Source organism: Trichoplusia ni, chromosome 4, assembly GCF_003590095.1.
Source record: "Trichoplusia ni isolate ovarian cell line Hi5 chromosome 4, tn1, whole genome shotgun sequence".
Classification (NCBI taxonomy): Eukaryota; Metazoa; Arthropoda; class Insecta; order Lepidoptera; family Noctuidae; genus Trichoplusia; species Trichoplusia ni.
The window spans coordinates 16601406-16625825 of record NC_039481.1 but is presented as its reverse complement, the minus strand read 5'-3'; the positions used below and the strand labels follow the sequence as shown (position 1 = coordinate 16625825).

The 24420-nt window shown below is 35.1% G+C and overlaps 1 protein-coding gene across 1 annotated transcript in view; it reads right to left on the bottom strand.

Moving 5' to 3' along the window:
* The window catches only part of LOC113493320 (T-box transcription factor TBX20), a 64276-nt gene extending 39856 nt beyond the window's left edge, over positions 1-24420 (bottom strand). Inside the window, exons 1-3 of the mRNA XM_026871252.1 lie at positions 23950-24420; positions 19943-20104; positions 17438-17600 (exon numbers count right to left, since the gene is read on the bottom strand). Of these exons, the coding sequence (XP_026727053.1) occupies positions 17438-17600; positions 19943-20104; positions 23950-24106 (482 nt within the window). The 5' untranslated portion in view covers positions 24107-24420. The remainder of the gene's footprint in view (positions 1-17437; positions 17601-19942; positions 20105-23949) is intronic.

The following is a 24420-nucleotide window of genomic DNA, read 5'->3' as shown; positions in this document are numbered from 1 at the left end:
ACGTGAACTTTCACGTCATATGTTTATACTCGTATCTATCATGCTACCAACACAACACACGTACAACTTTTGCATCTAAATATTGATAGTGCTTTGCAACAGCTCTACTACATGAAACAAGAATTTATCCATTGACATTTACTAAATAATACAACGGTAGTCGATAAATATACGGCGCGACTTAACTGGTGATAGTCAAGTAGGTACTAATTCCATACGGTGAACAATTAGTATTATGCAAACAGCTAACACCTTTTTAAATTATATAAAAAAAAGTTCAAGTTAATATTCTGGATAGCAAAAGAGGCATGGTTCCGCAATTTTTAAAGGGTGGCTATGTTTTCATGACGGCGTTTTTTTGTGGGTTGTATCGTCGATAAACTAATAATAAGCTAACCGATTACACTAACTTACTGAGAATATAATGGAAATACCTACTCGTCAAAAATTGATTGAATATCAGACAAATATTTATTGCCTGCATTTCTTCGTCTTGCTTATTTCATTTGTTTTTTTAAGCAAATATTGAGGCATACTTACGTTTTATTTAAACAAAAGAAATGACTCCATAAGTTAAGGAATATAATCCTCGTAGTGGTGTACAGTTAGTATCGTAGTAGGGATACTACCTGTACACCACTATGGTTTGTATTTCTAGACAAATGATACGTTATCTACCTTACTACCTGGGACTGGACCTGAGTGTTCCGCTCAGTACTGAATTTCCAACTATTGTGTTACAAAAATGCTTCGAATATTACGAATAGAGACAATTTAATCCAATTCCCATTTATTCATCGGTAAATAGCAGAATTTCGGCCCAGGTTTACCTTCACACGGAACCCTATTTTATGGGTTTACCCGACATGTTATACTTGGCGAGTTTTTATTCAAGCTGTCAACCTGTATTATGGAACCAGTTTCTAAAAATATCTTGGACGGGTCTTCAACATCACCTAGCATATACCTTCTACTACCTACTATCTACTTGTTTATTTGAAACTAATTATCTAGAAACTGCAAATGCTTTTGATGAGCAATACAAGAGCGAGAAGTGGTCAACATTTATTTTGTGATTGCTTATGACATTTTATGTCTTATCAGGCTGTACATATTTCCATTATATAAAATTGATTGCATTTAGTAGAGAAATATATTGTTTATCCGATACAGGATAACTATAGAAATATTAAGATTGTAAGGTAGATTGAACAGAAATCTTGGCGTATTAAAATGAACTCATAGAGAAATCAACAAATTGAATGTAAAAAAGATGTAATGTAGCGATAATAAAGAAGTTATAATTCACAAGCAGTGGCTGTCAGCCATCCAATGAGTGAGCCGTAGTGTCGTGAAGTTGCGAGCAAACATGGTGGCGACAAAGCTGACGAACGGCTTGCGTGACGTCACACATATTACACTACATTGTCCATTCACCCCTGCACCCTGCTATAACTCGCAAGGCTTCGTCCACGAATAATATAATTAAACTTTATATCAGAAACTTGTTAAAACTGAATTTGATTCCACAACCGTAGCACACTGGAGAAATAATTGCGAAGGTAAATTTGTTTGGCACTGGAAGTTAGTCTATCCACCAAATTCTATACTATAAAAATCTATCATAAATTATGTGCCTCTTAGATTATAGTGTCAGTAGACTGACGTGTACTAAATTACTAGTCAAACATCGCCGGCGTCACAAATGGAACCTCCATTTTCATGATTTGGTAATGAGCACGTGCCGTCAGATTGTGGGCTTGTTCATACAAATGGCAGTCATTTTCGAGTTATCGACTTAACACCGCCGCGGAAATGGAAAATAATAACTTCATTGTTGGGCGGCGACACGTACGGATATCATTTGGACGCATTAGACGTCATTTGTAAAAACTTGTGCCATAGTGCGCGACTAACTCGTAATTTGTTGTCTGTAGGACCCCTCATAGTACGAGACTATGACATGCATATGGAAATATTGTATGTAGTGTCTTTTTCCATTTCAGTCATTAAATTGTAGCTTAGCAGTTATGATTTATATTGATCCCTTTACGTGACTCAAGAAGGCTCTCGAATCTTAAGTGCCATCTGGGAAGTAGCGAACAACAGTAGTATATTGAGAGCAACCCTTACTTCCGCGACATGAGCTATGATTACGTTTTTGTTACACCGACGGGTAAGGCCACCCCGAATCCACATAAAAATAATTTATTCCTACTGAGGGTCGACTGTGAAAATTTAACGCTCTACTTGAAAAAAGTAAGACCACATGACGATGTCTAATTCGGCATCTATCCTTTACTTCCCAGTTACAAACGAAAGTGACAACATGCTACCCATTTTTTTAGTTCACAGACTGAAGCGCTATTTATGTTTAAAGACTTGTCAAGAGTGTCGGAAGAAGTAGTCTGTAGGATTTATTTAGATCTTTTTATTTGTAACAAAATATGTTACGTAAAATATATTACATTTGAAGATCTGGTCTCTAATAAAAATATATAAGTACCCAATAAACTATAGGTAAATCTAATATATAAAATTCCCGTGTCACGATATTAGTTACCGTACTCCTCCGAAACGGTTCGACCGATTCTTATGAAATTTTGTATACATATCGGGTAGGACTGAGAATAGAACAACATCTATTTTTCATACCCCTAAGTGACAAGAGTTGTCCAAACTAAAATTTTTTTTTTATTTTTTGGACGAATTGTTTTGTTTCTATTTTTTTTATAATATGGCATTAAAAAACATACAACTAGAAATAATTTATTAGGCAAAACAACGTTTGCTGGGTCAGCTAGTAGTTTTATAAAAATGTTGTCTGTCTTATTTTAACTAATGAATTTATTATATACATACAACAATACCTATATGCTTTCCTACAAATAATGTGAGACAATTTAAAAGCCCGTCAGTATAACATCATAAAAAAAAAATAACTTTACGGAACCCTAAAAAGGTAACGGTACAACTGTCACATGAATCGCTTCCGCATGGTAAATGCTGATCGCCTAGAGACAAACGACCGAACTTAATTAGTAACTCGACAGATGACACCCATAACTACTGCATTTAGACGCATGTCGTTATACTCATTCTGCAGATGACTTGGTACACGAACTTTTAATGATGTAACACCTGATTCCCATGTAAATGTACTCTCATTTACATGGGAATCAGGTGTTCATATCACTTTGTACTCTCAAAGTGATATGAATTCTCTGTGTTGGTGCCTCTAGATCATTGATCAATCTCTAACACGATAACAAGGCCACTTTACTATTTGAAGCGACCAAAAAACGAGCATCGCCTCGTCAGTTCCGGAGGTGTGAGGTCGCGCCGGGCAGTGGTAAGTGTGGTAACGAGACGCGGGTCGGGGGTCGCAGTCGCGGTCGCGGACACCTCACAATGGCTCGTTTGGAGGCACAATGCCGCCCCCTCGCGGCCCACTTCATTACGCGTGTATTGTGCCACACACGGCCACGCGCTCCTAGTGCCAGTGTGACTCCTGTGACCCACCGCCGCCGGTGGCCTGCAAAGCATTCCATACTAAACAAACCTTTGTTTTCAAACTGCGGTCCCAGTAATCAAATTCGTATCCGGTTAATGTGTGTACCCAGCTTAACTTAGGTCCAGTTTCACCATACTCTGTTTGTTAAATCATAATCGGTCATTTACTAATGGATTGTTAATAGTTAACGGTCTGTTATGTCGTCATGTGTCCCACGGCAAAAATTTAACAAGGCATTAGTAAATCTGCCATTTAACTGAATGACGGGCAAGTCATTCGCTCTTATTTTAAGCAACCAGATTGAAGTGCTCGCTTCCGACGTGTATTTATATGGAATTGGACGACATTTTACATAGTCGTATAATACGTCGTTTGAAATGAAATGTCAAGGTATCTAGGTGTTGTTTACGTTTTGATTAGTTGTGTTCGGTTTGTTGCGGTGTAATTTTTTCGCGATTTTTTGAAATAAAAAAATGTCGAAGAAGACACGTGGACCGAATTTTACCACACACGAAAAAGAACTCCTGATAGAACTAATTTCACGGCATAAGGATATCGTGGAAAATAAAAAAACGGATGCCGTGACCAGTGCAACGAAAAATGAAGGGTGGAAGAAACTGGCAGAAGAATTTAATTGTTTAAGTTCTTTTCACGTGCGTCACGTTGAGCAATTAAAAACCTGCTGGGACAACATCAAACGCACCACACGGAAAGACAAAGCCGCTGCCAAAAAAAATATTTTTTTAACTGGTAGGTGACACAGCTATTTGTTTTAAAACATGAACTAGCTAGGCCTGAAAACAAGAAGAACACAATATGCTACAGCTAGGCACATCCAATGCTTGTACGGTATAGCCGAGTGGTTAAGGTCATCACGCCAAACCCACTGTGCGCCGCGTGTCGTGGGTTCGATTCCCGCGTAGTACAAGCATTATTTTGAGTGATTCACAAATGCTTGTTCTGAGTCTGGGTGTCTTTTTGCATGTGAATTGTATGTTTGTGAAACCCAACGACACAGGGATTAAATTCCTTAGAGCAATAGTCGTTTTTAAAAAGAAAAGTGTATAGATTTATTCCGAGAAGTCGTGCTAAGTATTGTGTTTCTTTGCAGGAGGAGGCAAGCCTGACATTCCACCACCAGGACCACTTCAAGGACAAGTGGAAATGTTACTTGGCCCAACTTTGGATGGACTTGATAATCCTTATGACTCTGATATACATTTCTCAGATCAGGAACTTCGTAATTCAAATACTGAAATTGAAGTTCTTAATAAAAAAGTATATTTATGTGTTATATTTTTATAGTAACTTTAATTAACATACGAGGTAATTTTTTTATTTATTTACCAGGATGATATCGAGTCTGGGGTCGTTCTGGGATCACAGACAGTACTCAATGCCAATGCGCCTTCTTCACCAATATTTAAAGATTCCAGTATGTCTCAGAAAAACAAAGGCATTATTCCAACTGAGGTGGGTAAAAATATTTATGTAGGTACTGGCAGACAAGTGGCTTTTATGGCCATTATAATTATGAAATAATTAATTACAATAATTTTTCTATTTTTTTTTAGAAAGTGGAAAATAAAAAGTGGAGCAGTTGGACTCCAAGAGATTTGAAAACTAAAGTGTCGACTACACTTTCCGGCAATAAAGAACTTTCGACATCAACATGGCTGCACCGAAGAAGGCCAAAGACTTCTTTGCAGGACAAAGTCCTGCAAAGCAAATTATTACTTATTGAGAACATGTTGATAAATACCCAAAAAGAAGCTGCCCTAAAGGAAGAAATTTTACGAGAACAGTTAAAACAAGAAAAAATTAGAACGGAGAAATTGGAAATGGAACTTGAAATGTTAAAAAAATATATATGATTTTCGACTTTTTATTTTATTTTACAAACGAATTTAATTAAACTAATACACCACATTATGTTTTTATTCTTTAGTTACATTTATGAATCATGTTTTTATTTGTACTTAAGATTTTTTCATTTGTACTTAAGGTACTAACTGTTTTCGGTCTATAAAATTTAATGCAGTTAAAATAAAGACATCATAACAACTAATAATTATAAATCAATTATGAGATGCATTTAAATGTAAACTTTTAAAATAATTATTTATTAGCTCTCTTCGCTTAGGATTTATATCTCTCATAACTCCATTATTTCTTTGTTCCCTGATATGGCCCTGACGGAACAAATCTTCCCATGGCATAATTAACTCAAGTTCAGGATCATCTGGTGGTAACTCTTCCTTTCCCTTTATTGCAATATTGTGCAGTATTCCCGTTGCAACAATAACAGCAAGACATTTTTTCACTTGTATCTGCATCCCCAAGGCAAGTACAGGGAATCTTCGTTTCCACACCCCAAACATGCGTTCAACAGGATTTCTGCTTCTGATTTGAGCCTCATTATATAGTATATCCTCTGGGGTTTGTGGATTGTCCAGTGGCATCATGATATAAGGCCGATTCATGTACCCACTATCAGCCAATAATACAGCATCCCTATACTTGCCGCTTTCGAACAAAGCATTCCTGTAGGAAGCGTTCCAAATAGTTTGGTCTTGGCTACTGCCAGGCCATCTTGCCACCAAATCTAAAATTTCTAAATTTGCACTGCAAATCGCTTGCACATTTATGGACATGTAGCCTTTCCGGTTCCTAAAATATTCTGCATTTACCCCACCAGGGGAACGAATCCGTACATGTGTACAATCTAGAGCACCCAAAGCTTTTGGAAATTTTGCAATATTATAAAAATTCAACTGAGTTTTCCTTATCTCTTCCACTGTGTCTGGGAACTTGATACAATTGCGGCTTAATGAGGCTATTGCAGCAGTGACTCTGTGTATGATTCTGTGAGATGACGATTTACTTATACCGCAATAATCACCAACTGATATTTGTTGGGAGCCAGTCGCATAGTATCTCAAAGTCAAAAGAAGCTGATTTATGGGTGAAATTGATTCGTTTCTGAAACAAAATAAATGATTAATTTTATAAAACATTCATGTATTGAATAAGCCTTATAAATCTTACCTGTATTATGTAAATCTGTGTTCGTAAAGTTATAAGGTTGTAGGTGGATATAATCAAAATATCACACATGATAAGATGGGTTGTATAAGTGCATAAAAATACTACTCAATGATTTCTTGCATTTCATAACGTACATGATGGTCTTAATTAATTAATAGACGACTTACCGATCTGATGGATATTCTAATTTATCTTCGATCAACTGGAGAATATCAAGGGTCATATCTTTTGATAAACGAAACCTGGTACAAAAATCGACATCATCGTATTCTTCGAAATAGCAATGACACAATTCCATCTAAGCAATCTAAATTTTCTAAAATGTTATTTGCAAAAATAAAATTATATGCAGCGTCCATTTTGACGTGACTTTGACAATCTGTTAGTGTCTAACAGACGTCTTGGCCGGTGATTAGATTTAATGCCTTGTTAAGCGAAGTTAACAGACGTTTAGTCGTGGTGGGACACTCGATAACTTTAACAGTCCGTTATCTGTCTTAACAGACCGTTAAATATTTAACAGAGTATGGTGAAACTGGACCTTAGGTCCAGTTTCACCATACTCTGTTTGTTAAATCATAATCGGTCATTTACTAATGGATTGTTAATAGTTAACGGTCTGTTATGTCGTCATGTGTCCCACGGCAAAAATTTAACAAGGCATTAGTAAATCTGCCATTTAACTGAATGACGGGCAAGTCATTCGCTCTTATTTTAAGCAACCAGATTGAAGTGCTCGCTTCCGACGTGTATTTATATGGAATTGGACGACATTTTACATAGTCGTATAATACGTCGTTTGAAATGAAATGTCAAGGTATCTAGGTGTTGTTTACGTTTTGATTAGTTGTGTTCGGTTTGTTGCGGTGTAATTTTTTCGCGATTTTTTGAAATAAAAAAATGTCGAAGAAGACACGTGGACCGAATTTTACCACACACGAAAAAGAACTCCTGATAGAACTAATTTCACGGCATAAGGATATCGTGGAAAATAAAAAAACGGATGCCGTGACCAGTGCAACGAAAAATGAAGGGTGGAAGAAACTGGCAGAAGAATTTAATTGTTTAAGTTCTTTTCACGTGCGTCACGTTGAGCAATTAAAAACCTGCTGGGACAACATCAAACGCACCACACGGAAAGACAAAGCCGCTGCCAAAAAAAATATTTTTTTAACTGGTAGGTGACACAGCTATTTGTTTTAAAACATGAACTAGCTAGGCCTGAAAACAAGAAGAACACAATATGCTACAGCTAGGCACATCCAATGCTTGTACGGTATAGCCGAGTGGTTAAGGTCATCACGCCAAACCCACTGTGCGCCGCGTGTCGTGGGTTCGATTCCCGCGTAGTACAAGCATTATTTTGAGTGATTCACAAATGCTTGTTCTGAGTCTGGGTGTCTTTTTGCATGTGAATTGTATGTTTGTGAAACCCAACGACACAGGGATTAAATTCCTTAGAGCAATAGTCGTTTTTAAAAAGAAAAGTGTATAGATTTATTCCGAGAAGTCGTGCTAAGTATTGTGTTTCTTTGCAGGAGGAGGCAAGCCTGACATTCCACCACCAGGACCACTTCAAGGACAAGTGGAAATGTTACTTGGCCCAACTTTGGATGGACTTGATAATCCTTATGACTCTGATATACATTTCTCAGATCAGGAACTTCGTAATTCAAATACTGAAATTGAAGTTCTTAATAAAAAAGTATATTTATGTGTTATATTTTTATAGTAACTTTAATTAACATACGAGGTAATTTTTTTATTTATTTACCAGGATGATATCGAGTCTGGGGTCGTTCTGGGATCACAGACAGTACTCAATGCCAATGCGCCTTCTTCACCAATATTTAAAGATTCCAGTATGTCTCAGAAAAACAAAGGCATTATTCCAACTGAGGTGGGTAAAAATATTTATGTAGGTACTGGCAGACAAGTGGCTTTTATGGCCATTATAATTATGAAATAATTAATTACAATAATTTTTCTATTTTTTTTTAGAAAGTGGAAAATAAAAAGTGGAGCAGTTGGACTCCAAGAGATTTGAAAACTAAAGTGTCGACTACACTTTCCGGCAATAAAGAACTTTCGACATCAACATGGCTGCACCGAAGAAGGCCAAAGACTTCTTTGCAGGACAAAGTCCTGCAAAGCAAATTATTACTTATTGAGAACATGTTGATAAATACCCAAAAAGAAGCTGCCCTAAAGGAAGAAATTTTACGAGAACAGTTAAAACAAGAAAAAATTAGAACGGAGAAATTGGAAATGGAACTTGAAATGTTAAAAAAATATATATGATTTTCGACTTTTTATTTTATTTTACAAACGAATTTAATTAAACTAATACACCACATTATGTTTTTATTCTTTAGTTACATTTATGAATCATGTTTTTATTTGTACTTAAGATTTTTTCATTTGTACTTAAGGTACTAACTGTTTTCGGTCTATAAAATTTAATGCAGTTAAAATAAAGACATCATAACAACTAATAATTATAAATCAATTATGAGATGCATTTAAATGTAAACTTTTAAAATAATTATTTATTAGCTCTCTTCGCTTAGGATTTATATCTCTCATAACTCCATTATTTCTTTGTTCCCTGATATGGCCCTGACGGAACAAATCTTCCCATGGCATAATTAACTCAAGTTCAGGATCATCTGGTGGTAACTCTTCCTTTCCCTTTATTGCAATATTGTGCAGTATTCCCGTTGCAACAATAACAGCAAGACATTTTTTCACTTGTATCTGCATCCCCAAGGCAAGTACAGGGAATCTTCGTTTCCACACCCCAAACATGCGTTCAACAGGATTTCTGCTTCTGATTTGAGCCTCATTATATAGTATATCCTCTGGGGTTTGTGGATTGTCCAGTGGCATCATGATATAAGGCCGATTCATGTACCCACTATCAGCCAATAATACAGCATCCCTATACTTGCCGCTTTCGAACAAAGCATTCCTGTAGGAAGCGTTCCAAATAGTTTGGTCTTGGCTACTGCCAGGCCATCTTGCCACCAAATCTAAAATTTCTAAATTTGCACTGCAAATCGCTTGCACATTTATGGACATGTAGCCTTTCCGGTTCCTAAAATATTCTGCATTTACCCCACCAGGGGAACGAATCCGTACATGTGTACAATCTAGAGCACCCAAAGCTTTTGGAAATTTTGCAATATTATAAAAATTCAACTGAGTTTTCCTTATCTCTTCCACTGTGTCTGGGAACTTGATACAATTGCGGCTTAATGAGGCTATTGCAGCAGTGACTCTGTGTATGATTCTGTGAGATGACGATTTACTTATACCGCAATAATCACCAACTGATATTTGTTGGGAGCCAGTCGCATAGTATCTCAAAGTCAAAAGAAGCTGATTTATGGGTGAAATTGATTCGTTTCTGAAACAAAATAAATGATTAATTTTATAAAACATTCATGTATTGAATAAGCCTTATAAATCTTACCTGTATTATGTAAATCTGTGTTCGTAAAGTTATAAGGTTGTAGGTGGATATAATCAAAATATCACACATGATAAGATGGGTTGTATAAGTGCATAAAAATACTACTCAATGATTTCTTGCATTTCATAACGTACATGATGGTCTTAATTAATTAATAGACGACTTACCGATCTGATGGATATTCTAATTTATCTTCGATCAACTGGAGAATATCAAGGGTCATATCTTTTGATAAACGAAACCTGGTACAAAAATCGACATCATCGTATTCTTCGAAATAGCAATGACACAATTCCATCTAAGCAATCTAAATTTTCTAAAATGTTATTTGCAAAAATAAAATTATATGCAGCGTCCATTTTGACGTGACTTTGACAATCTGTTAGTGTCTAACAGACGTCTTGGCCGGTGATTAGATTTAATGCCTTGTTAAGCGAAGTTAACAGACGTTTAGTCGTGGTGGGACACTCGATAACTTTAACAGTCCGTTATCTGTCTTAACAGACCGTTAAATATTTAACAGAGTATGGTGAAACTGGACCTTAAGCTATTAAGTTCCATTAAAGTAACAATTAATGTTCTGTTTTAAAGTATCTACTAGGTTTAGCGTATTATTTTACCTGCATCATTGATTAATTAAAAGAAGCTTCTGGCATTACGTTGACTTTATTAAAAGACTTAACGCAATCAATCACAATGAATCGACGCGTAATACGGCAAAGCGAAGGCATATTAAATCATTATCTATTTAAGAATCGAATGTCGGCTAATAATAGTCGAGATAATATCTCATTGAACAGTGCGAGTGGAATGGCAATGCGCGCGATTGAAGCGATCACAATGGGCGTAGGAGTAAAACCAACACGCGCCCGCGCACCCAGCACAATACCGATCTCACAATGGAGGGCTAATTGTGCGACGACAGCCAGATACCACCACATTGTTACTAACTTAAACTCGATGTTTTTATTATGTTACGACTACTTTTCGGGTCGCTTCTGAGCAATCAATGCAGCTTTCCAAACAACAAAAACCGCCGGCAACGTTAATCGACGTGTAAAATTAACTTCAAAATTCGATTATGAGTATACACTCGAAAAATCACACAAGGAACATATCTTCAATGTAACGTCAACGAGCCGTGAGATGAATGATGATTACACTCTATGAGATTCCCGAAATCACCGGCCGTTGTCCATGATTACGTAATCAATCTCCGTCGGCGTCTGCCGTCAGCCTTTCATCGAGCAGCGCAGGCGCATCACTCTCCCTGTATTCAAGCGCTTTTTACACCTTTTTTCGTAATTATTTAAACTCGCTTATTATGTTTTAGGCGTTAATGCCTGTTAAATGACCACCCTTTTAATGATGTTCCTCTCCGAGTCCATCTCGTAGTAAGTAAAGGCCTCTGGTACTTTATGGTCTAATCGTTTTTAAAGCGGGTGTTACGATGAAAAATTACAGTATTCGGTGAAGTAATTAATCAGATTTTGAAGCATAAATCTTGAGATACCTCATAAAGGAAAGCTTCACCAAAATACCTATTTAATAATAAAATTTATTCGCAAAAGTCTCCAGAAACCATGAGTCGGACAATCGCCCGGTAGCTGACAGTTCACACCGGCACGAATCGCGCTGTGCGTGGGCGCATTCTTATTGTGTGCACATCTCATTTTCTCGTATTCAAGTCACTGCTAACCAGTAGCTAATACTTTCAACATTAATCATTGTGAGATCAGAATACATTTATTGTGGTTTTAGTAGTGCCAAAACTGTTTTTAAATGCCATCATTTAAAGAACCCTTAAAATAGTAAACATTATTGAGGAAATTATTTATTCAAATATATAACCAGCAAACGAACGAGTAATCACAAGAACACATTTAAAATTATCGTATTCTATGCAAAGTATTTCCAAGAACCAATTTCGTTGAGAGTATTAATTAATTCGTGTGATGAACATAATTGCGTTTTATTGCAACACGTTGGCGGCGCAGTTTGATCGAGTTATCAGGCGATCGCTGCGCGTGCGCGGAGCACACACGAACTCGCGCCTCATCACCTTACCAATTAGGTATTAACTGGAGTTACAGTGATGAAAATACGACAACTGGTTTTGCTAATTGGTAATATCTACTGTCTATCCAAACTGATCTTAAAATACTTGGTTCAGGACATCGCAGAAATTATTGCAAGAGCATTATTTCAACATAGAGTCTTGACTTAACTTTTACTGTGTGTGGTATAAGTATTTAATTAATTCCTATGAGAATGCTGTAGAATCCCTATAAGCAATACAATGTATTCTACAAATTTATTATCAAAAACTTTGATAAGAAATTAGCAATGTTTATTTTTGCAAAAGATTCAATCGAGCGTTGAACTCTTTTCTTAAGCGGTTGTGCAGGGAGTGCGGACATGTCAAATTGAAAGGTGCATTAGTGCAAAATAACACATACCCACGAAAATTTCAATTAAATTTAATGCACATGTCGGCGTACCTCAGCCCCCTCCCCAACTCCCCAACCCTGACACGATTTATTAAAACCGATTACGCAGCGAGCTAAACCGACGCTCGATTGACTTTGCATTTGCTTTATCGCCGCCGATACATTTGATTCCCTAAAATATGATAACGATATCCCCATCAACGGCTTTATTACATGAAACAGGTGATTTAGTGTTTACTTTATATGAATAAGCTAAAGTTTTTATTTTATTTTATGTAGGTGTAATCATATCGAACATAATTTCTAAATGCTAGAAAGTTTAAAGAAAAAGCAGTTCTTTTTTAATCAATGTAAGAATTGCGGTATTACTACCCCAAGCTTAACTATGTTATACACTACATAATACAACCCAGTTTTTTAACTTCCAGTTATCCGTTAGAATCTTACAATGTTAACATTATATATGCTCAAATTAAAACATTTGTTGAAACACAGTAATAAAGTTACAAAACGTTTCCCAATCACACAAAATAGCATTAGAGTCAAAAAAGTTGATCGATATCTCCGAAAGTTCGCCGTTAAACCCTATAAAATACAGTTGAATAACTTTTATATTCTCAATACAGGCACCTGTTGGAGCCGGCCGGCAAAAACTGTATTATAACCACTGATAATCAACAGTAATCATTGACTACAATAACTGTCAAAACGGCACTAAATATTGTTTGTTAAATGCCATAAGTTTTGTATTTTTTTCAACGATCCACACCTTTGGTGCGGCACAAAGGAGTAGGTGCAGATCAAACTGTGTGCCAGGTGCTAAAGGTTAATATTAATACCAGTATCTTGTGCGTGTTCTCTCTTCAATATTATTTGAATATATGAGCATATGACTTGTGCATCTTTTATAACGTCTCATTCTTAATCTCTGCGAAAAGAGTATACGTAATTAATTAAATTATTGACTTGATAGAAGGGTGTTTATTTTACATGGGAAATGTATAAAGTAAACTTCGTTGCACTCATTTACGTTCATCGCTGATTTGAGCAGACACCACATACGTTTAAGTATGAGCTTACTTATAAAACAGTTGAGTTATGCTATCCATAGAAACACAGTTAACCGTTTAATATTTTTTGCAGTACCTATAAAAATGAAATAATGTGTTGTAACAACTAATAATTGTTGTTCAAAGGTCATGATAAAGTTTCAATCAGTAGAAAACAGAATGCATGGTTTAGACACGCACATCTTATAAAGCATGAGCGTCACGTCCGCCGACACACTGGAGGGTAATTGTGGACGTATTAAAAACCGATAAAACCATTAATACGACGGCCAATCGAGCAAGTTGCGGATACCGATAATTTACGTGGTAGACGCCCCCGCGCCCTGAGATGCACTCCAACAGATAGGTAATAATTAAATGAACAACGACTGCGGCTGAAGCATCTAGTGATTTAAATACTCCCATCTAGTTATGTAAATCAAAACAATTATCTCATAAAGTTTCGCAGGTTCATAATTTATTCATTACTTAGATAGGTACTGATCGACTGATTAATTAATAAAGTATGTACAATAATAATGCTTTCAAGATTTATAGCCTGTGGGCATTCCAGAAAGACCGGCAATAAAGAACTTATACATATGGATTTATTTCTTAGCGAAAGGTTGTCTGCACATTTTAAATTTTGCGGTAGAGCGCTTACACATAATTCCAACACCGTTTTATTATATGAATTTGTCGATGACGAACAATGTTGAAGTCAACCGCAAACTGATTTTGCAATAATGTTGTTAACGATAAGCGTTCGGGTTAAAGAGGGTTTGTTATGACCTAACATTCAAATATTTTGGACAAGCCCATTGTCAAAAAAGGTCCAGAGGACATAAATCGTCAGGCAGTTAGCTCCCTCTAACAAAGTCCACTCGGCAGTAAAGCCACTGCTTGTAAATCAAAAAAAACGAATCGAAAAAATAAAAAAGCAAATAAATCGAGACGAAAACACGACGCGACGTTCTTCATACTACTCCACTTAGTGTTGTGCATTGCAGTCCCATAAGTTTATCGATAAATAATGTTGCTTCTAATTTAAGAAAAACTTGTATTCCGGTGAGTAATTTGACATGGATTTTGTAAACAACTATCGAATATTAACATTTAAGCCAATACCATAGCCTATTTTCCACGATCATGAATATCAATTTCAAATTATATACACAAAATCTATCTTACAATATCAATAATATTACGTTACCTCAGTCTAATATTTATAAGCTTATGAAACTTATAGTAGAATTAGGAAAATTTCGATAATAAAGTACGATATTTGGTGGTCCCGGGCGGATCGTATCGACGTGGAAAGGAACGGATTGTGCATCGCAATAAAAAAAGATAAAGCGTATTACGGGATGTCCGGAGATAAGGGCCACTTTATGTTTTCATATTAAGTTTGACATAAAAATGAACGCAGTAACACATTTTACTGCTATTGGTGCCCTTTGTTAGTTTAACACTCGTCGTGCTGTGGTTTTCCTCAGGTATTTTACATAAATATTTTATAATCGATTTAACAGTAAAATACGTACAAGTTCAATAGTTTTGAATCAAGTTTAATTCTAGATGTTGAGTTGGTCTCTTTTCGAATTTATTTATACAGACAGACGTTAAAATACACGTTATAAGTTATGATAATAACTAATTTTAGAAAAAGAATGATCAACTGGATACGTTATCAAAAATCTCAGCAAAACGATAACAGAGGATTTTGCAAAGAATTAATAGACAATACATTGTTGAGCAATTTGAGAACACGCTTCGGCGCCCTCCCCTTGTAAAATTTGTCCCCAATATCCCGTTTTGATTAGACGGGTTGATTTATCTCTTGTTTAAGCGTACATGTTAGGATTGCACTTGGTTGATCTGTTGCCATTAAAAATAAAATTATTATTATTTAAGTTTTACTCATTTGGTTTATATAGCAATGATCTATTATTAAGTTAGGAGTTTCTATCGCCAAATGTCAACAATTTTTTTAACGTTTTAAGAATTCTCTCTTAAAGTATTTTCATTTCCATTTAAGGTAAATAAATAGCATTTTATTTAAATTCTACTTTAATATATATTTATTTTATCGAAAACAACAATTTACCCTTACAAGTATCAACTCTTGTTAGTGTCGTATATATAGCGTGTGATGTGCGCGTAACAATGGGAACCTTTCCCCGGAGATTGAAACGCTCTCCGGGCTACTGCTAGCACAGTGATTTAGACTAACTGCACTTGTTGCGATACGGGGGGCACTCCCCGTTGCAGATAACATATGACAGCCGGCTAATACGGGGATTATGCTCATTCCGCACACTTGTACCGACAAGCTATTTTACCGTAACCGCATCAGAACGCAAGGCAAGCCTGCATCAGCTAATGACAAGAAACTACACTCATTCCGCTAACTTACAAGGCAGATCTTATTTTGCCGCGACACTTATGTTAGAACCTGTTCACAACTCTTGCCATGGAAATGAGATATTTTATCGCAAACTATAACTTTACCTCGCAGGTAATAAATACAGCCATTATTAAATAAAATATGGGCATAAACAAAATTCCCGGTAATAAGTTACATTTTGAAAAAAAAAAACATTTAAAAGAGTTAAGAATTACTAAAACCATACAAGTGTAACATTTTTGTATTTAGTTTGACATGTCAATATTGCGCGCGCGCCTCTCTGGAGAGTTATATGTCAGAGCCGAAGCGCGACATTGTTCCCGGGGCGACCGGGGCGCGAGGCACCGTACACAATGCCAATTTTCCGCTCTCCGCCACCGACTACGCAATTATTTAGATAAACCTCTCGGCGTGACTATAAAAACATCTTCCCCTCCCCCACGCAACGCTGTTTGTTGTCTTTGGGGCTTTGTGAATTTATAGCCCGACATTACGCCGACGGTTAGGAAAAAATGTACTTTTAATTTATCTCGTTAAAGGGTTGAAGGACGGCCGGGTTCGCGAAGTAATTATTCCGGAATTGGCCACTTTAGCTGATGAATCCATTTCGTTGTACCCTTTATAGGAGGGCGATTGTGGAGTGAATTAATTTGTTTCTGACTCCGATCTCAACGAAGTGAAAGATTACATTACGTTGATGAGTGAAGTAATTATTTAATTAATTATTTTAAAACTGTTTTTCTTGACCTTTTAGTGTTCGTTAACAGCGCCATAACGGCTACACCTCAATAAATATAAAAAGAGACTAATTAGGTAAATATTTTCGCACTTGAGATTAATTTATTTAATTGAAGATTACATACATGGACTATGAAGCATATACGCGAAAAGTTACAATGGTCTATTCGAAATATATCTTGCCATGAATGCTCCCTCCTTCCTTCGGATGAAAGAATTAATGGCAGTAATTTTACGTGACTTTTATTGTTCAAGGCCTTAATGGCCCAATAATCGAATTAGATAAGACATTTGATCGTTGAATCTGGTCGTAAGCCGTAAATAATACAAACTTTGACAATATCATAACATTAAGCATGTGCGCCCTAGGCTTATTTACATAATTACTAGAAAGAGGTAGCACCAGTCTCTCATGTTTGTTGTTATTGTTATTGAACGTTTAATTAAATACTTTTAACGCATTAAAGTTTTAAACCGACAACCGATAATCTATTTTCCTTTACCGCATCACTTCATTTGCCTAATTGAAGGTAGCAGGTGCCGTGTGTCACGGATTTCAAACGTAACGATCCTTGTTCTTTACATTCAATTTGAGATTTTTAAGAAACCCTTTAATTTATAAAGATAAATATACAACTTTAAGTGGTCGCGTATATGAATAGGTATCTTCTTGACCAATAAAGGCAAAGAAATTAGGATTATTGCATTTCATATTATGCCACGTAAATGTATAAGTTAGTATTTGTAGGTAGGTACCTTCCGCTCTTGGTGATGATCATCTCAGTGCCCAGGTCATGGAACTTGTCCCACAGCTCCTTGGTCTCCAGCTGGCAGTCCACTGAGAGTAACTCCTCGCAGTTGCAAGAGGTGGTGGGAGGTAGCGGCCGCGCTGGCGAAGGTGTATCTCGTTCGCCTAGTTCTGTCAACAAAATAAAGACGTCGGAGTCATCATCAATACTTCGGACAATCCAATTCACGAAACATGAATGCAGACCACATACAATGATTGGTCAATGCATTTAAAATACAATATAGCCTTGTGGCAAAAGGATAAAGATATGAGACTCTTCGTAAATAGACTTATATTGTTGACTTTACCTATGTATCTTAGGTACATTTGCCTGCCAAAACAAAGCCAAACTAATAGTTATTCTCCGCAAAGTCTATACGTTTCAGGCACAACTTACACTTAAAGTAACCGTTTATGACACTTAAATGCCAATGAAAATGAATTGCATACAGGTTCGACTGTTTGATGACGGCAACTGTAAAAACACTTGATGCTTGACTATTTCTTCATTTTTAATTAGCTAGACATTGTTGTGCATGTCTGTAATTGATAAACTATTTGACCAAGTCCTAGTACCTAAGCCAAAATCATTATTTTATATGTTTGTATAAGTACCTATATTTTGCATTGTTTAGCACTTTTTGTAAGATTTTTTGTTGACAGATAGCTGCTGTACCTAGCAACATTTTATTCAAATACACATTTTGGGATACAGAGCCAACAATTCAAGTATGAATTTATAGACGTTATGTTTTCTCGTCTACAGCTACTGCAATCTGTTCAGACTTTAGTGTGCAGTGCATCTAGCGTGGGACTCCCATTGTGTTTATTCTTAAGGTCAACACCTATATTTATTACCCAATTTTGAATGAATTTAGCGCGTTTAGAAGTATTATATTCTACTTGAATCCTGTGTTGAATATTTAAACTTTACAAATTTCATTATTTTCTTATCAATTTCCATTACACGACTTGACAAAGATGAGCTAGAGCCACGTCTTAGAGCATTATTACTGCAGTTTTGTGCGGGAGACTCTCTCATGCTTCCACAACTGCAATATATTACTCCTAGACGTGGCGATAGGACCCCAGACACTACTCGTAACTAGGTGTATGTATATACGGAGTAAGGAAAGCCCACAATCTCATAACCAGACGGCCACAAAATATGTTATCTGCATTAAAACGTAAATTATTACGAACAAGAATTAGCTTGTTAAACCTCGTTACCTCGCCACTATTGTGACTACATTAAGTCTTCTACACGCATTAAATCACAAGTGGCTGCAGTGTGAGAAACGGATTGTGTCTGTCTGAGAAAGTTTGTTTATAACGTTAATAACACTTGTCTTATAACTACTTCAATTACTTTTTGTTGTAAAATAATAGAACTGCGAGACTCTACAGTAAATTGCTTTAAGATTTCACCCAGGTTTGTGATTGTCTTTCAAATTGTGCCTTTACTTGTAACCATTGTTTTTAAGGATTACACTGAATGTTAATTATAGTCATTGTCGTACAAATTAGCTTACGAATAAATAAATGAATGTGACTATCAAGAAACAGTTAATTGATAAATAATTGTTTGCATAAATGTTATTTTAGTGATGTGAAAGTATAAAGAAACATTCTCCAACGATTGTACTAAAAAAAAACAGCAACAACGACTATTAATAACAATATTGAAGAAAATACTTTGAGGCGGTCCCTTAAGTCTTAATAACCGTTAATAAAAAGAACACGAACTCAATATACGTTTTATTATACCCCAACAGCATCGAGATCATGTTATGATAAGTATAATGACAACTCAAACATTAAGTATTATTATTACATTACCCTACACCCTCGATGTCTACGAATGGGTTGTACACATGGACAGCTAAGTTATACATTTTGTTTATTTAGGAACGTGAACGTGAAAAATAGCACAGATAATAATTAGAGTTTTAGTTATTAGTTAGGTATCGAACAAACACCAAAACTGTTTGGATTAATTGTTTTGTTATTATAGACTGCACTTACCTATGAAAAATGACATTTCTGATATTAATTTTAAACTTCAAAGTGCTAAGAAAAGCACCTTTAGCAATATTTTTTGCCCTAATTTGGAAATTCAATAAAAACTATGGCTCTTTATTGCATTTTGTGTTTCTGAAAAGTAATCTTCCAATTTACTTCTACGATGGCCAAAATTGTCATAGCCTAAACAGAAGAGTTTATTTATGTCATAGAGTTTAATGTCACGTGATGTAATGCAATTTACTAATTTCCCAAAAATATTCTCATTCTTATACTTTACGATACTCTGAGCTATCTCATCTAGTCTTAGTGGAAACAGGCCTATTGTAAAATCAATAGAACGCAGGTAAATCGTTACATAAACTGAGCTTGAAATCTTGGGAACCATTCAAATAATTACGTTGCACACTCCAAAATTAAATACTATCATCCATTTAGTTTGTACTGACCAGAGGATGGGGCAGGCGAAGGCACGGCGTGGTCGGACGCGTCCCGCTCTCCATCAGAGCACTGTTCCACGTCGACCTCAACATCTTCGTCCGGCAGCGGCGACCGGCAACTCGACGCCGGCGAGCTGAGCGATGCTGGCGAGCTCTGCCGTGACACAGAACCTGATGGAAAATGGGCATTATGATGGGTTATTGTTTCAAGCTACACCTTCCTAACTTGGTAACTTAGTACCAAAACCTCTTTTCTTTGCTATAACTGGCTTTTATCACTAATTGCAGTGAAAGAAAGAGGAATATTCAACATTGTTACTCCTCCTATACACTATGTTACAGGTTTATTCAATTGGTAAATGCACAAAATCTTCTCGTACTGATTTGCTGAATTTATTCTGAATCTGAATTTTTACAGTACAACAATAGTCATCCAATTTAGAGCAACTATTGTTTTAAGATAAGCAATTTACTTATTCATTTTGTGATTTGAATAAAAAATTTAATGTTTGTCACGATACTACAGAACTGATTAAAATTAATTATATCAATCAAATGAGACTGTTTGTAAACCATTGTTAATTGTTTGGAATTAACATCTTTCAATTATCTATTGATTGCAGAAGTAATTAGACAACATAAATGAGATTTATTTAAGTAAATTTATTACCCGTTGTAAAGGAGAACGTTCGTAAAGATATCACTGATAAAAAATATTATTAGGACCACCTCCAACAGGTAATAAATTATTGGCTCACGCATATGTTTACTAGATAAATTAATTTAATAATCAATGGATACGAGTGGGAGTTGTGCTCTGTGGTTGTGTTATTATATTCTATACTGTCTTTTCCTCGCCTAACGGTAAGTGAAAAAATAAAATTTGAGATATTTCGATTTAAATATACGATTTTGGGTTAGAAGATCCTTCTTTATTTCACAGAACTCTTTGAAATAAAAGTTTTACCTCTAATAGGACAACAAGCATTATTATATAAGCATAAATAAAACAGCCAACATAGATATTTTGCATGAAAAAAATACAACTTTTTTTATTCTACGATTTAACATACGATTTAAAATTTAAAATATCCAAGAATACTAATCATCACATAAATACATTTTAATGAAAAGGAGTTACAAAAGTGATATAAACTTAAGAAATACATTACCTACATTGCAATTAAATGATACCTAGGTAATAAAACGGAAAATCAAGAAAGGTTGGATACTAATGAATTCTAGGGTTTATTTCATTTACTTCGTAACGCTATACAAAGTTTAGAGTCCCGTAGTAATAGCTCAATACTTCGCAAAAACTGATGGAAGTTTAATAGCTTCTCATAAATACAACATTTTATACGCGGCACACACAAAAGCAACAGTTAATAACTATTTTTAGTACAATTTCTACTTTTACAATTAAATAGTAATAACGCGGGTGGGCAAATTGATTAAAAAAAAGACAATCCAAAATTACCTTTATCTTATCGTACCTGCGATTCCGAAATTATATTATTTTATTTAACAGCTTGCGACGCCATGTTTGGCGGGACTTTGTTTTTTTTTTAAATTATTTGACTATGACGCTCCTATACAGCCAAATTTTAATTACAATGTAATCGGTAAATTCTGATGTAATAATGAATATCTTTGTCGTAATATTTGCTTTGATGTGATATTAAAAACTTTAATAGATTTGAAACAAAGTTGATGAAAGCACAGTAATTCGATATGTCTATCAAATTACTTTGTAAGGTACAAATGTAGAATGATAAAGTTTTATGGTACTTATCATCGTTTTATTATCTCACTACAGTTTTACATTCAAGTAGAACTATTATTACAGAGGTTCCTTGATTAAGCCATAAACAGAAGTCAGTCTTCCATGTCATTTTATTTTCATTCCTCCATCACTTCAATTTTAATTAATTGTTAGAATTTAAAGCATTCCACTAAATATTTTACGACATGTTAAACCTAGTAATCATGGCACGTTTTCCAACAACAATATTATTTATTATTAAGGAAGTATAACATTACTATACATAAGCCTGTTTTAGTTTTAATGTCGTATAGGTATAATCAACTTCTGATTTTAGAATGTCTTTTTTTTTAATATATATATATGTATAGGTATTAGTCGTTGTTTTCTTTATTAGACACAGGAGCTAAAAAAATGTTTTGAATTGATATTTCTATATTAAACGATTCCTATCACCTATGTTCCTTTCATATAAGTAGATTACAGTAAAATAAAAATATGAACGTCGTATATTTGTAGTACGTTGCGTGTCGGTACACTTCGGGCGGTGTCGGGCGCGTTCGGTTCCACACAATTAATCTGAAATAACGAACTGACCCGTAACACGACTCCTGCGCATGTGCGCCAGCTCCCACCACACCAATTAGCATTAACCCTTTTTTAAATACGTCTCCAAGTTTATGACTTTTATTGTTATGTCGATTTCTTCTAATTACGTGTTGGATTTAAACTTGTTATTAGCTCACCTAATTATAGAACAATAAAATGTTTTGTTACAGATGTAGTGCCAGTCAAGGATTAAGTTCCAATTACTTATTCCGACATTGAAATAATATGAATAATATTTCAATTATAAATATTCAAACCTTAAATGTTTTAATGTATTTCTATTTGTAAATGTGGACCAATCTTCTACAAGTTGAAGTTGTTTATGAAATTTTAAGGCGCTACTGAATATTCATGCAAGTTTTTTTTTTTAATAAACGCCTAATAATGTTCTTGGCTATTAAATAATTTGTAAGACTTTTAAAACGATTGAAATTTTGGACTTTCCGTTTTGATCAGATTATTTTAATTCTATATTGAAATGAATTGAGTATGTTCTGTAAACATAAAAGTTTTAATGTTAATAAAACTGATCAAATGCGAGTTGCAATCGCGACACTAAGGGTTCTGCACAAATAGGCTATAACACAAATCGGCGAGATGGTAAATTTGTAAGTATCAACATAATTAGCTTTCTAACTGCCACGGTTTATGAGATAAGGCCATGAGACGGCCAGACAGCGGAGAAATAGTGTTCCGTTTTATCTTTTGGGTACGGAACGGAATAGAGAACTTTAAACAAAATGTTTATATTATTTGTAAAGCATTTATAAGTAGGAAAATAATCTATGCCTTATTACAGATCAACTTAACAATCTTAAAATAATTAATTTTGGACATGAAATATAAAAAATAACCTAATCTCCCGACTTACATTCTTCTATCAATTATAAGCATGTCTGAAAAATCAGCACAGATCAGACATATTTGCTAATCTAGCTCAACAAAAGAACTTATATTTAAACCAAACACTCATTAACCTACACATTCTTATGTTATGATTTCATTCATATGAAAGAAAAATAATAATAACGACCTTTTAATATTCTTCCCTTATTTTCTATACAAAGTATTCGTTATAAGTAGTTTCGTTTCTCGATTCAACAATAGAGACCAAACTAATTTTTATGTAGTGATAGTTATAGCAGAAACAAACAAATAATTTGCAGTTAATAAGAGGCCCTATAATTTTAGAACTCTATTCTATTGGAAGAAATAGATATGTTTAACCTCTTTATGATGTATGGAGTGAAACAAATGCCAGTAAAATATATTTCGTTGAATTTGAAGTTTGAATAATTAATTAATTGGAATATTTTTTAAAGCCGATAAAAAATATAACATTAAAATCTGAATAAAATTATAGGACAGTGTTTTGTTTAATATTCTTGCTAAATTGTTGGACCGTATTATAATAATGCTATATAGTATTATGTAGTATTTTTAATAAAATTTATAAATATTTGGAAATTGAAAGAAACGTTTTCCGTCTTATTGGCGCAGCTCTACATTTTGTAATTTCGATATCAATGATGAGTAGCTTCTTAATTTGAAGCAATATGATTTGATTAGAAAAAAAATAGTATGTTATTATCTAGTATGTGTCTATGAGTATATGAAGTATGTTTAATTAGGCCTACAGTACCGGTATGTGGCGGCGTGTGCGCGACGGGGCTGCGCGGCTCCGCGCTGCTGCGGGCCATGATCGCGGCGATGGAGAAGTCAGTCGCCCTAGTCTTGCCCTCCTCGGCCACCATCCTCTCGCCTCCTGCCCTCCAACACTCCGCGTTTTCCACATCCATGAAACAACTCTCAGTACCTCAGTCCAACACTAATCTTCACCCAACATCTCACCGAAACCGGCCCGTACATTGTTTCCGTTTATGCATTTTCTTTATAAAAAAATCACAGAATAATTATTTATAAATTAACGGTCAAGAAAATATGTTCATTTTAAATATTAATTCTTTAGCTTATTTTTATAATTCAGAAACACTTTCAGGCAATAAAACGTATGATTTCACAACAACGAATCAATTAAATTATCCGACGATCGTTAAACACGTATTTAAATAGCAGTTGAAATTGTCCGTGGTGGTACACGAGCGAAAGCGGT